The 13674-nt window shown below is 42.3% G+C and overlaps 1 protein-coding gene across 2 annotated transcripts in view; it reads right to left on the reverse strand.

The window, feature by feature from the left end:
* Positions 1-171: 171 nt before the first annotated feature.
* Positions 172-13674, reverse strand: part of COL4A6 (collagen type IV alpha 6 chain) — a 190583-nt gene continuing 177080 nt past the window's right edge. For both annotated transcript variants that reach the window (XM_069942625.1, XM_069942626.1), the window contains 8 exons: positions 13537-13647; positions 11720-11881; positions 11358-11456; positions 10107-10250; positions 3852-3968; positions 3431-3622; positions 3002-3288; positions 172-1750 (listed from right to left, as the gene is read on the reverse strand). In XM_069942625.1, the coding sequence (XP_069798726.1) occupies positions 1490-1750; positions 3002-3288; positions 3431-3622; positions 3852-3968; positions 10107-10250; positions 11358-11456; positions 11720-11881; positions 13537-13647 (1373 nt within the window). In that variant the 3' untranslated portion in view covers positions 172-1489. The remainder of the gene's footprint in view (positions 1751-3001; positions 3289-3430; positions 3623-3851; positions 3969-10106; positions 10251-11357; positions 11457-11719; positions 11882-13536; positions 13648-13674) is intronic.

The following is a 13674-nucleotide window of genomic DNA, read 5'->3' on the forward strand; positions in this document are numbered from 1 at the left end:
ATTGTATGATGTGGGTGCCACACTTCTGATAAGTAGCTGATTGGGTGAGGTGCCATATCCGACCCCACTGATCAGATATTGATGGGCTGTTGTTAGGATAGGCTCTTAATGAAAATGTCCAAGCAAAACTCATTCATTTAATTACCGTCTTTAATAGGGCTGTTTTTTTTTTTTTATTAGAAAACACATTCTGGACACTGCTTTAGTCAGGGATCACTTTTATTCAAAATTTACACAGTGGTTGTGTGCACTCCAAATCTTTCTATACAAATTTCCCTTACACAGTATTGTTCAGGTTGTGAGATGTTTCATGTTACTGACATGATGTTCTATTGTGTGATCAGGAATTGTGATCAGGGTTGTCCCCGTAGTCCTGAATGTGGGATTGCATCTAAAGGAAAAACTCTGCTATAGTGGAATACAAGACAAACAGTTCTAGACTAACAATAATATAAAGTAAATTACAAGCTATTAGACAAATATAATCTACTAATCTACTAGAATTTACATGCTCACTGTGTTAATTCTAACTTGTATAGGGACTTCAGTGAAAAATCTTTATAATTACAAAATATATGCACCAAGGCTACCTCGGAAAGACGGGGCTCTAGTGGTCAACACAACAGGGGAAGGAAGAGTTTTCAAGATAGGAAGAAGCGTGCGCTATGGCATTGGTTGTACAAGTCTTTTGCTGGCTTTAAGGAACATAATAATCTTTTATAGGCTTGTACATACATCCCAGTAATAGTATAAGAATTGAGATTATGACAGGAACAATGTACTGTGGGTTCCATCATCCATTTGGTCATATCACATCAATAATGCACTATGTGAACAAGCCATAGAGCACCACTATTAGGTATTCTTTAATGCACATTGTATGTGTTGTAATACAATATAATATGATGCTATGACTTATATTTAGGATAATAAACCTCAAAATACCATGACATTTGCAGATATCTTCCGTAACAATTCACATTAGCTTTGCATTCATGCACAAAAAGTCTTGAATTTTTTGTGTTTGGACTTTGGTTTCTTTCAGATGTTGCATCCTTAGTAACTGATTTTGGGTGAACCTTACTTTAAGAAAGTGTCTGTGATGGAGCACATGCCATATTCAGGTTACCTAATATTCCAGCAGAGTCAGTTCCCAATGGCAGTATCAGATAGTAGGAGATCAGAATTTACAGGAGGCCTCTGAGGTAGCCAGGAATAATACGCTATTGTAAGACAAAATAAAAAGGTTAGCACCATTTTTCTTTAAAAATATTTACTTTCCAAAATATGACCTGTCCATACTTCATTGTACGGCTTCTCACTCATGTGTCCAATGAATGAGTTTACAGCAGATATTCGTGCTATTTCCTAAAAAAGTGCCTTGTTGTAATCTCCAAGCTCCGAGGCAGTTGCCGTGGATTAGGTTGGCCAGCTTGTCTGCCATTTCTATACACTGACTGAGGCTGGAAATCAAGATAAGGCAGCAGTGCTACAAGTTCTTCATGCAGACCTGACAGCGGCTCACACGTGTTCTAAGCTGCCCGGATTTCAGTGTTTCAGAAGGAGGAGCACCGCCAAACTGTTGCCTCTCTTCCACAATCGTAAGCCAGAAACTGTACTTATTGGCAAAATAATGGCAAGTTCCTCGTGCTCCGTTGCATTCTATAAAAGGAGTAGCCCGGAAATCTTCTAAACATGAGCCAGGAGATACCAAGGACTGACCGCCTCCTTCTGCCCCGGCGGCTGTGTGCTGTGGAAACAATCAGTAAGATAATGAAGCATAACTCACTATGACATTCTGGTTTAATACACACCTAGAAATCACATGGATATATTTGTGACCTATGTGAATTTGTAGCAACTGCATATGTATTATGTATTTTCCAATTGCTGTTATTTTACCCCCAACCTTTCTATTGCAGCGGAGATTGTCTACCCTTTTTTGTTTTCTGCAGCCTAGTAAATAATATACTATACAGTACCTAGCATTATTATGTCAACCATAGTATCAGTTAAAGTACTGGTTCAAAATGTTTTGGAACAGGTTAAGGCACTTAAGCCATAGTATTTGTGGGGTGTCCCAGTGGGGCTCCTGCCTACTATGCACTAAGTTAACCTTAAAGGGGTAGTTAAAAAAAAATCTTTCAAATCAACTGGTGCCAGAAAGTGCCGGAGATTTGTAGTTTACTTCTATTAAAAAAATCTCAACTCTTCTAGTACTTATCAACTGCTGTATGTCCTCCAGGAAGTGGTGTATTATTTTCAGTCTGACACAATAGGGGAGATTTATCAAACATGGTATAAAGTGAAACTGGCTCAGTTGCCCCTAGCAACCAATCAAATTCCACTTTTCATTCCTCACAGACTCTTAAAAATAAAAGGTGGAATCTGATTGGTTGCTAGGGGCAACTGAGCCAGTTTCACTATACACCATGTTTGATAAAACTCCCCCTATGTTCTCTGCTGACCCCTCTGTCCATGTCAGGAACTGTCCAGAGTAGTAGCAAATCCCCATAGAAAACCTCTCCTGCTCTCCAGACTGGAAAGAATACCACTTTCTGCAGGTCATACAGCAGCTGATAAGTACTGGAAGGACACCATATTTTTTAATTGAAGTAAATTACAAATCCCTGAAACTGGTTGATTTAAAACATACACGGAATCTTCAGTGGTTTCCCAATCGTGCTGGTCCCTGCTGCACCCTTACCAGCCAATGTAAATGCACCCTTTAAGACTGGGACTTTTTACTGCAGGTCTGCGGTTGTGACCCTCTATCATATCTGCCTGACTCTATAGTTAAAGGGTGTATCTAGGAAAAAACACAGCTACTTTCTTGCAAAACATCACCACCGTGTCCAGGTTATGTGTGGTATTAAAATTCAGCTACATTCACTTCAATGGAACGGAGCCGCAAAACCATCCCCAAACTAAAGAAAGCAGCCATGTTTTTTTAAGCCTGAATATCCCCTTTGAAAAGAATCCAGAACAACAATATTCTTACCATAAGGAAAGAGTATCCTATCCAAAGACTCCTCCAGCCGTCTGGGCATTGAGGGATTGTGCTGTCCTGGCTGTGAACAGCGACAGCTTGAGACGGAGCCTCACACACAGAGCAGCGGCTGATGTAGTTGCGGATTTGTGTGCTGGCCACTGGCATCATGGGAATAGGAGCCGTAGTGGAGAGCCAGTAAGATTTGTCATTCCTGCTGGCATAGTGGCAAACCTCATTGATATTGCAATAAATAAAAGGCATGGTACTAAATCGAGGTAAGCAGGATCCGGCAAGACCTATAAAGAACATGACACAGACATAATCATTTAAAAGCCGTGAGCCAAAACCATCTAACAGAGGCCGATCCTCCACAGCTTTCTTCCTGTATTGCACCTTATTCACTTTCATTGTGTTTTTTTCCACCCAAAAGTGACTTACCAAGGTCTTGATTATGAGCCTTTTCCTGTCCTTCTACATAGAGTAGACTGTACCCATCCCAGAGCTTGTTCATTCCCACAGGACATGGAGGAATCTGTTCAGCCTGGCTATGCTTCACTAAGGTGTACCCAACGCTCACGCTCCGCCCAGGCATACCCGGTAATCCTACAGTGCCTTGCTTTCCTGGGGGACCTGTGGACAGGAAGATATATACATATAAATTGATGACATTAAGGGATTAAGAGAGATAACAAAAAAGCTAGATTATCAAGTAATGATTGTGATAGCTGGCAGTAAATACCTGTACATGTGAGTATGTTCTTAGTTTTAGAACATCACAATTCTATTACACATAACACATGAATAAGGTAAAGCTAAGCTACATCCCAATAGTAAATTCCAGCAGTGCAGTAATATTTACCTTCAAATCCTGAGGGTCCTGGAATGCCGTCCTCACCCGGATCACCAGTAAAGCCAGGCTGACCCGGTGGACCATTTCTACCCATCTGCCCCTGCCTGCCAGGGAAGCCTTTTCCACCTGAAATATGTAATTGTTACATTACTAGCACACATCAGGGATCCAACAGATAATACTAGAAAATGTACCCGGCGCTGCCCGGGTATAAAGTGTCAGTGTGTTAATTAGATTTGTTCTAAGGTGCCCAGGAGGCCAAGCTAAAGGTATTGTTTCATCTGAGTTAATCAGTGGAATTAGTGTATACCTGTAGTGCATAGTTGGAGGGGTTCTGTATACCCACAATGTATAGTTTTTAGAGGTCTCGCATATCTGTAGTGCATAGTTGGGGGGGCTGTATACCTATAGTGTATAGTTGAGGGGGGGTCCTGTATACCTGTAGTGTGTAGTTGGGGGGGCTGTATACCTGTAGTGTATAGTTGAGGGAGGTCCTGTATACCTGCAGTGTACAGTTGGTGAAGGTCCTGTATACCTGTACTGTATAGTTCGGGGGTCCTGTATAACTGTAGTATATAGTTGGTGCTGTATACCTGTAATGTATAGTTGGTGGAGGTCTTGTATACCTGCAGTTTATAGTTTGAGGGTCCTGGATACCTGTAGTGTATAATTGGTGGAGGTCTTGTATACCTGTAGTATATAGTTTGGGGGTCCTGTATACCTGTAGTGTCCTGTTTACCTGCAGAGTTGTATTTACCCGTATGGCAGTGTTCAGCCACAGTGTATCGGTATTGGTCATGTCTGGTATGGCGGTATTGGTCAGGTCTGGTGTGGCGGTGTTAACCAGTCACAGTTTGCCGGTATTGGTCAGGTCTGGTATGGCAGTGTTATCCAGTCACAGTATGGCGGTATTGGTCAGGTGTGTTTTGACAGTGTTACCCAGTCACAGTATGGTAATATTGGTCAGGTCTGGTTTGGCGGTGTTATCCAGTCACGGTATGGTGGCATTGGTCAGGTCTGGTATAGCAGTGTTATCCAGTCACAGTATGGCGGTATTGGTCAGGTCTGGTGTGGCGGTGTTACCCAGTCACAGTTTGGTGGTATTGGTCAGGTCTGGTATGGCAGTGTTATCCAGTCACAGTATGGTGGTATTGGTCAGGTCTGGTATGGCAGTGTTATCCAGTCACAGTATGGCGGTATTGGTCAGGTCTGGTATGACAGTGTTATCCAACACAGTATGGCGGTATTGGTCAGGTCTGGTATGACAGTGTTATCCAGCACAGCATAGCGGTATTGGTCAGGTCTGGTATGGCGGTGTTATCCAGCACAGTATGGCGGTATTGGTCAGGTCTGGTGTGGCAGTGTTACCCAGTCACAGTTTGGTATACCTGTAGTGCCCTGTATATACATGTACTGTATAGATGGAGTAGAGGGCCCTGTATATACATGTACTGTATAGATGGAGTAGGGGGCCCTGTATATACATGTACTGTATAGATGGAGTAGGGGGCCCTGTATATACATGTACTGTAAAGGTGGAGTAGGGGGTCTACCAGTTATTACTGTGGATGTTTTGAGGCAGCTTCCCTAGCAACCATTGCTCCCTGTGAAAATGAAAGCAGTAATCCTATTGGTTGCTAAGGCTCCCAACTTCGTGTCTGCTGCAGCTAATTATATCACCTGTGTTTGCAGTGAGGAGATTTTCCCATTCATCTCTATGGGGAGCCTCTCTTTCCCCTCCCCCTCCCCTCCTGTACATCTGGCGGGGACGGGACCTTCGCATTAACGTTCCCGGGCACCCAATGTATCTGTGTGCCAAATTTGGGGTCAAACGGTTCAGGCGTTTGGAAGTCTATAGAGGACAGACAGACAGACAGACAGAAGGACAGACAGACAGACTTTCATTTTTATGATATAGACTAGAAAATGTACCCGGCGCTGCCCGGGTATAAAGTGTCAGTGTGTTAATTAGATTTGTTCTAAGGTGCCCAGGAGGCCAAGCTAAAGGTATTGTTTCATCTGAGTTAATCAGTGGAATTAGTGTATACCTGTAGTGCATAGTTGGAGGGGTTCTGTATACCCACAATGTATAGTTTTTAGGGGCCTCGCATATCTGTAGTGCATAGTTGGGGGGGCTGTATACCTATAGTGTATAGTTGAGGGAGGTCCTGTATACCTGTAGTGTACAGTTGCTGAAGGTCCTGTATACCTGTACTGTATAGTTCGGGGGTCCTGTTTACCTGTAGTTTATAGTTTAAGGGTCCTGGATACCTGTAGTGTATAATTGGTGGAGGTCTTGTATACCTGTAGTATATAGTTCGGGGGTCCTGTATACCTGTAGTGCATAGTTTGAGGGTCCTGTATAACTGTAGTATAGAGTTGGTGGAGGTCCTGTATACCTGTAGTGTATAGTTTGGGGTCCTATATACCTGTAGTATATAGTTGGTGGAGTTCCTGTATACCTGTAGTATATAGCTTTGGGGTCCTGTATACCTGTAGTATATAGTTGATGGAGTTCCTGTATACCTGTAGTATATAGCTTTGGGGTCCTGTATACCTGTAGTAAAGAGTTGGTGAAGGTGCTGTATACCTGTAGTATAGAGTTGGTGTAGGTCTTGTATACCTGTAGTGTATAGTTTTGAGGTCCTGTATACATGTAGTGTATAGTTTGGGGTCCTATATACCTGTAGTATATAGTTGGTGGAGTTCCTGTATACCTGTAGTGTATAGTTTTGGGGTCCTGTATACCTGTAGTGTATAGTTTGGGGTCCTGTATACCAGTAGTATATAGTTGGTGGAGGTCCTGTATACCTGAAGTATATAGTTGGTGGAGGTCCTGTATACCTGTAGTATATAGTTGGTGGAGGTCCCGTGCACTTGTAGTGTATAGTTTTGGGGTCCTGTATACCTGTAGTGTCCTGTATACCTGCAGGGTCATATTTACCATTAGGCACCCATGGTCTGGTGCGTAGGGTAGCACCTTGCAGAGGGGCAGTACCCTCCCGTTCAGACTTGTTAGAAAATCTTTGGTCAGGTCTTGTATAGCGGTGTTATCCAGTCACAGTGTGTCGGTATTGGTCATGTCTGGTATGGCGGTGTTATGCAGTCACAGTATGGCGGTATTGGTCAGGTCTAGTATGGCAGTGTTATTCAGTCACAGTATGGTGGTATTGGTCAGGTCTGGTATGACAGTGTTATCCAGTCACAGTATGGCGGTATTGGTCAGGTCTGGTGTGGCAGTGTTACCCAGTCACAGTTTGCTATACCTGTAGTATATACATGTATTGTATAGATGGAGTAGGGGGTCCTGTATACATGTAATGTATAGATGGAGTAGGGGGCCCTGTATATACATGTACTGTATAGATGGAGTAGGGGGTCCTGTATATACATGTACTGTATAGATGGAGTAGGGGGTCCTGTATATACATGTAATGTATAGATGGAGTAGGGGGCCCTGTATATACATGTACTGTATAGATGGAGTAGGGGGTCCTGTATATACATGTACTGTATAGATGGAGTAGGGGATCCTGTATATACATGTACTGTATAGATGGAGTAGGGGGTCCTGTATATACATGTACTGTATGGATGGAGTAGGGGGTCCTGTATATACATGTACTGTATAGATGGAGTAGGGTCTCCAGTATATACATGTACTGTATAGATGGAGTAGGGGGTCCTGTATATGCATGTACTGTATAGATGGAGTAGGGGGTCCTGTATATACATGTACTGTATAGATGGAGTAGGGGGTCCTGTACATACATGTACTGTATAGATGGAGTAGGGGGCCCTGTATATACATGTACTGTATGGATGGAGTAGGGGGTCCTGTATATACATGTACTGTATAGATGGAGTAGGGGGTCCTGTATATACATGTAATGTATAGATGGAGTAGGGGGCCCTGTATATACATGTACTGTATAGATGGAGTAGGGGGTCCTGTACATACATGTACATACATGTACTGTATAGATGGAGTAGGGCCTCTCTTTCCCCTCCCCCTCCCCTCCTGTACATCTGGCGGGGACGGGACCTTCGCAATAACCTTCCCGGGCACCCAATGTATCTGTGTGCCAAATTTGGGGTCAAACGGTTCAAGCGTTTGGAAGTCTATATGGGACAGACAGACAGACTTTGATTTTTATTATATAGATACAGCAGCCAAAGTGTCATTACATATATACAGTGGTGGATTTTGCTGTTTTCCCACCTACAAAGAATGGAGAAGGCTATAATTTTTACTGTAGGTACATTTCAACTGTGAGAGACAGAATCTATAAAAAAAAAAAAAAATCTTGAAAATCATCAACTTAAAGGGGTATTCTGCTCAAACATAACTTTATATGTTACTGCCCATGGTGAGACTTACAATTCATTCCTTTTTTTGTTATCATCTATTAAGTCTCCTTTCCCCCGTTCTGAGCTGCTGCTTTCTGCTGAAGACTCTCTGGCAGGCTTTATTTGCAACTTTGTAGCTTCTCTGTAATGCTGGGAGGGTTAATCTGAGGTCAACTTGCTGATGAACTGACTGATTATTCCTCCTGACATTACAAAGTTGCAGGTAGGGACTTGTTTACATCAGGCGTCTCAGAAGTGAGGGGGAGGAGGGGGAGATGACAAGAAAACCTCACACAGTTTTTGTGTTCTCAGCAGAAAGCAGCAGCTCAGAACTAGGGGGCGGAGATAAAATAGATAGTAACAAGTAGTAGCTAGTCTAACAACATATAAAAAGCAACATATAAAAAGTTATCTTTGAGTGGAACAGACGTTTCCTGTAGTTCTTAATCAAGTCTGCACACACTGCTCCATACAGATCCTCTCTCCATCTTTCAGGCTTGGGGGCTGTCACTAGGCAACATAAGTTTCAGCTCCCTCCAAAGACTTTCTATTGGGTTCAGGTCTGGAGACTGGCTAGGCCGCACCAGGACCTTGAAATGCTTCTAAAGCACCTACTTCTTAGTTGCCATGGCTGTGCGTATCAGGTCACTGTCATGCTGGGAGACACAGCCACCACCCATCCTCAATGTTGTTACTTAGGGAAGGAGGTTGCCCCATCTATCCTCCCTTCAATACAGTACTGTCACCCAGTCCTCTTTGCAGAAAAGCACCCAACAAGTATGATGTTTCCACTATTATGCTTTACGGTTGAGATTGTGTTCTTGGGGTAAACTCATCCTTCTTTTTCCTCCAAACACAGCGAGTGGAAGTGATACCTAAAAGTTTTATATTAGTCTCATCTGATCACATGACCTTCTCCAGTGCCTTCAAGTGAACTTCAAATGGGCCTTGACATGTGCTGGCGTGAGCAGAGGAACCTTGCATGCAGGGGCGGATTAAGGTTACCATGGGCCCCGGGCTCTTTACAAATTGAGGGCCTCTTGCTAACCACTGCCCCTCTAGTAGTAGTAGGCAGATAAAGGAAGTCACATGTGTCCACATGGCCCCCAGTGTCCTGTGTCATCCTCTAATCTGTTGCAAAACTAAAACTCCCATTATGAGATGTAGTCCTGTAGATTACCACACACCATACTGAGAGATGTAGTTCTGCATATTACCACACACACACACACACACACACACACACACACACCAAACTACAACTCCCATCATGAACTGTCACCAGACTGAGAAAGATTGACTGTCATCTTGTGTTTCTTCCATTTTCTAATGCCAACAGTTTTGCCTTCTCACCAAGCTGCTTTTTTACTGTCCTGCAGCCCATCCCAGCCCTGTGCAGGTCTACAATGTTGTCCCTGGTGTCCTTAGACAGCTCTTTGGTCTTGGCCATGGTGTATAGGTTGGAGTGTGGTTAATTGTGTGGACAGGTGATATTTTTATGCAGGCAAAGAGTTCAAACAGGTGCAAATACACTGGCAAAAAGTGCAGAGTAGGAGGGGCTTCTTAAAGAAAAACTAACAGGTCTGTAAAAGCCAGAATGCCTTTTTCATGAAATAAAATGCAAATTAATTATTAAATATCAAACATTGTGATTATCTGGAATTTTTTTTATAAAGTCTGTCTCTTACAGCTGAAATGTACTTACAATAAAAATTACAGATTTGCAAAATTGGCAGCGTATCAAATACCTATTTTCTCCACTGTTTATATGCAGGAAGATTACACTATGTGAACAGATTTAAACAGAGGCACATGCTTCTTGCTAAATCCAACATGGCATTACACAAGCGATCGTTGTAAAAAACATATAAAATAGTCTATTTATGTGAACACGTTATTCAGATATTTCCATACCAGGTTGTCCTGATGGTCCTTGAAAACCACGTTCTCCAGGTCCACCATCAAAACCGTTGATTCCTGGTAGCCCAGGAATTCCAAGGGGAAATTGAAAATCGTTAAGAGGAGGTAAACCTGGGCGTCCTGTAGGACCTGGGGGACCTGAAAGGACAAATAATCACATGGTCAGTACCAAGTTTCTGAAGGACACGGTTAGCCACAAACTCCCTACTGAATGATATGGTAACATTTATTGTTGAAGAGGGAATGTGTAGTGTTAAAATGTTAAGAAAAGGTATTGTAGGGAAAAGGCCGTATGTACATTGCACTTTTATGGGTCATATTTAGAGATGAGCGAACCTGGAGCATGCTCGAGTCGATCCGAACCCGAACTTTCGGCATTTGATTAGCAGTGGCTGCTGAAGTTGGATAAAGCCCTAAGGCTATGTGGAAAACATGGATATAGTCATTGGCTGTATCCATGTTTTCCAGACAACCTTAGGGCTTTATCCAACTTCAGCAGCCGCCGCTAATCAAATGCCGATCGTTTGGGTTCGGATCGACTCGAACCCAAACCCGGTTCGCTCATCTCTAGTCATATTTTATGTCTCAAAAAAGTCAAAATGTTTTGTTTTTACTACAGGGACATTTTGAGGCATAAAATACAGCAATTGTATGGGATACATTTTAGGCAGTTTTTTTCTATAGCTTTTATATAGCTGCAGTCCAAAAACAATGTGATTCAGTTAGGATGTGGTTTACAACATAAGAAAAAAGGCCTAAATTACTTTCTAAAATATGCACCAAAATACAACCACATTATTGCACCTAAAAGGGCAAAGCATCTAATTTTACGTATGTTACCACTAAGTTTAATACAAACAAATGTTAAATAACAGACAGTTGTGTCCAAATTTTTGGATGTAAAATAGCCTTTTTGGACTGTAAAATTGCTCATATGCAGTCTAAATTACTATGTGTGCATGTTGCCTGACAGATACAGTGGAACTGTATGGCTATGAACTTCATGTGACACATTTTTAGTTCACCATACTGTCTTTTTTATTTTCCCCACCCCTTGCCCGTAATGATTTTTACCCCACACCAAACATCTACTTTAATCATTTATGTTTATGTAGGTGATTTGGAGCTCTATTTTAGAAAACACACCTCCAAGCCCCATATATGTTATAGCACAGAATGTTGAACATTGGCATTAAGATGCTGGAAAAAGTGTCAGCAGTCAGGTCTTTTTATGGTTTCACTTACCTGCGTTGCCCTTTTCTCCTTTAGAACCAGGAAATCCTGCATCTCCAACGGGACCTTCTTTTCCAGGAACACCCATGAAACCAGGATCCCCCCTTAGGCCTAGGTAGGGCATAACATATTAACATGGTCATCTGATACCAAGTAAAAGGCTGTTTTTAACAAAACAGAACACAGTGACTGTTCAATAAGCAGAATATTGTATTACGACCCGGAATGCTTGGGCACAAACTATTCCTAATTGGTTTGCAAAGGCTGTATTGAAGAAGAATGTAAGACCCATTAACAAAGCTAAACTTCAGTTTATGCAACAGATGCCAAGTCCATACTGTCTATAATCACACACAGATATAACAGGAGGTTACCTTTTACTCCAGGTGCTCCAGGGCTTCCAGGGTTTCCTGGTATTCCTGGATCTCCCTTCATACCACCTCTTCCTGGTTCTCCTGGTATTCCAGGATCTCCTGAATCTCCTTGATTTGAGCCAGGACCTGGAGGTCCACGTGGACCAGGGCGCCCGGGCAAACCTGAAATCATACACATAGAAATATAGAAACATTTGCAGAATTTCAGAACCCATGTGCCACTGCTGTATTTGTATGTAGGTCGGCACTGATGTATAGTATGGGTTAATTTGTGGATGAAGTGTCTGTATTTTGGGTGCAAGATTGCACAATTTATTTTTACAGCGAGCACAGGCTGAAGGATACAAAGGGGTTAATTGATATGTGACAAGTTGTAAGTGCATGAGAGGAAGTTTACCAGCTGCCTCCCTACCTTTGGGCCTATCACATGCCTAAAAAAGTTTTCCCTCCAGTTCTGCCCTATCAGGTACTGGGGTACTTCAGGCTGCTTTGCACCAATACAAAACAAGTCCCAACTTATAAGTTGGGTGGAAAGAGACATGCGTCCAGATTAGTTTAGTTCCTGACTAGTTCAAGTAAGAAACATACAGAACAGAGTTCCTGGAGGAGTTCTTTTAGAGCCTGGCCCTGTGGCCAGTGCCTGAAGTAACCAGCCTTATATTTCTTCAAGTTCCTGAAAACCAGGTCATGGCTTGCTAGAACACTAAAGGGGTAAATACTAAAGGCGGGGGGACACCAACTGTTTACATTGTGGTGAATTGTCACTCTCAAGTATCTCAAGGTCCTGAAAGACTGAACAAGGACTAGAAAGTGGTTGGAAGTGCAATTAGCCTAAGTACTCTGCTGTCTCTTCTGTCAGTTCCTTCGGCATAAGTTTAGTGGCTAGCTCTGCCAACTTGTGCAAACCTGGGGCCTGTACTGGGTCTGGCACTTTGTGGACTCTTCCAGCACCAACGGTTAGTACAGGTTATTTCTCAAAAGTCTTTAAGTGAACTGCAAATGTAGCCAAGGTTGTCAGAATCCCCCCCAAAAGAGTTTTGTGCATATTTGGACAGGTCCCCTCTCCCAGCAGCCCTCTAACTTCAAGTACAAGTTCTTAAAACTATCAGACTTTGCAAAACCAAGTATTCTCTATCCCCAGTCTGAAGCAGGATTTTCCTACAAATCTTCTTAAAGGAAAACCTCTTCACAAAACTACCTCTTAGGTGCAAAAACACACTTTGTAAACTTTAAGGAAACTGTGGCGTAAACAGTTTGTCTGTTTAATCTTAAACAATTCGCTCTCTTATAAGCCAAAACAGCCTAAAAAAATATTACATGTACTAACCATTGGCTACTGTATATCTGCATAGAAGGCATCCCATTAATACCTGTAGGATCTCCTGACTTTCTGTAAAGTGTGTTATCTCAATAACTTCTATTAGCCAAGCAGCACAATGTTTTGTGCCATTTTGGCTAATGGACCTGTGTTTAAGCTATGCTGCCCTTATATCGGGACAGATCTAGATAGTTCCAGATTTCATTGCAATTGATAATAATTCTTTACTCAGAGTATTAGTGTCCTCTTTCAACTAATCTTGTAAATTATACTGATATAGGGATTACATGGTAGGTATATTGCAGTGAGCTGGATATCAAAGCTATAGACAGTGGAGAATCCCTGAGCACCACATACAGGACAAATTAAAATATCTATACCTTACAAGGTGCTTGGTAGTTGTACAGACTATGTAAACTTTGCTCTATAATTACAAAATTTTTATACTGATTTACAGTGGTTTATTACAGTAAAGGACTACATTACATTGTAGACTTACCTAACTCTCCATCTCTCCCTGCTGGGCCAGGGTCTCCGGGTAATCCAGGTATGATATTTGATAGCCCTGGAGGTCCAGGAGGTCCAGGTTGCCCAGGAGTACCAGGTAATCCTGAAAAGTACATATATAAGGATTTAT

This window comes from Dendropsophus ebraccatus, chromosome 10, assembly GCF_027789765.1.
Source record: "Dendropsophus ebraccatus isolate aDenEbr1 chromosome 10, aDenEbr1.pat, whole genome shotgun sequence".
Lineage (NCBI taxonomy): Eukaryota > Metazoa > Chordata > Amphibia > Anura > Hylidae > Dendropsophus > Dendropsophus ebraccatus.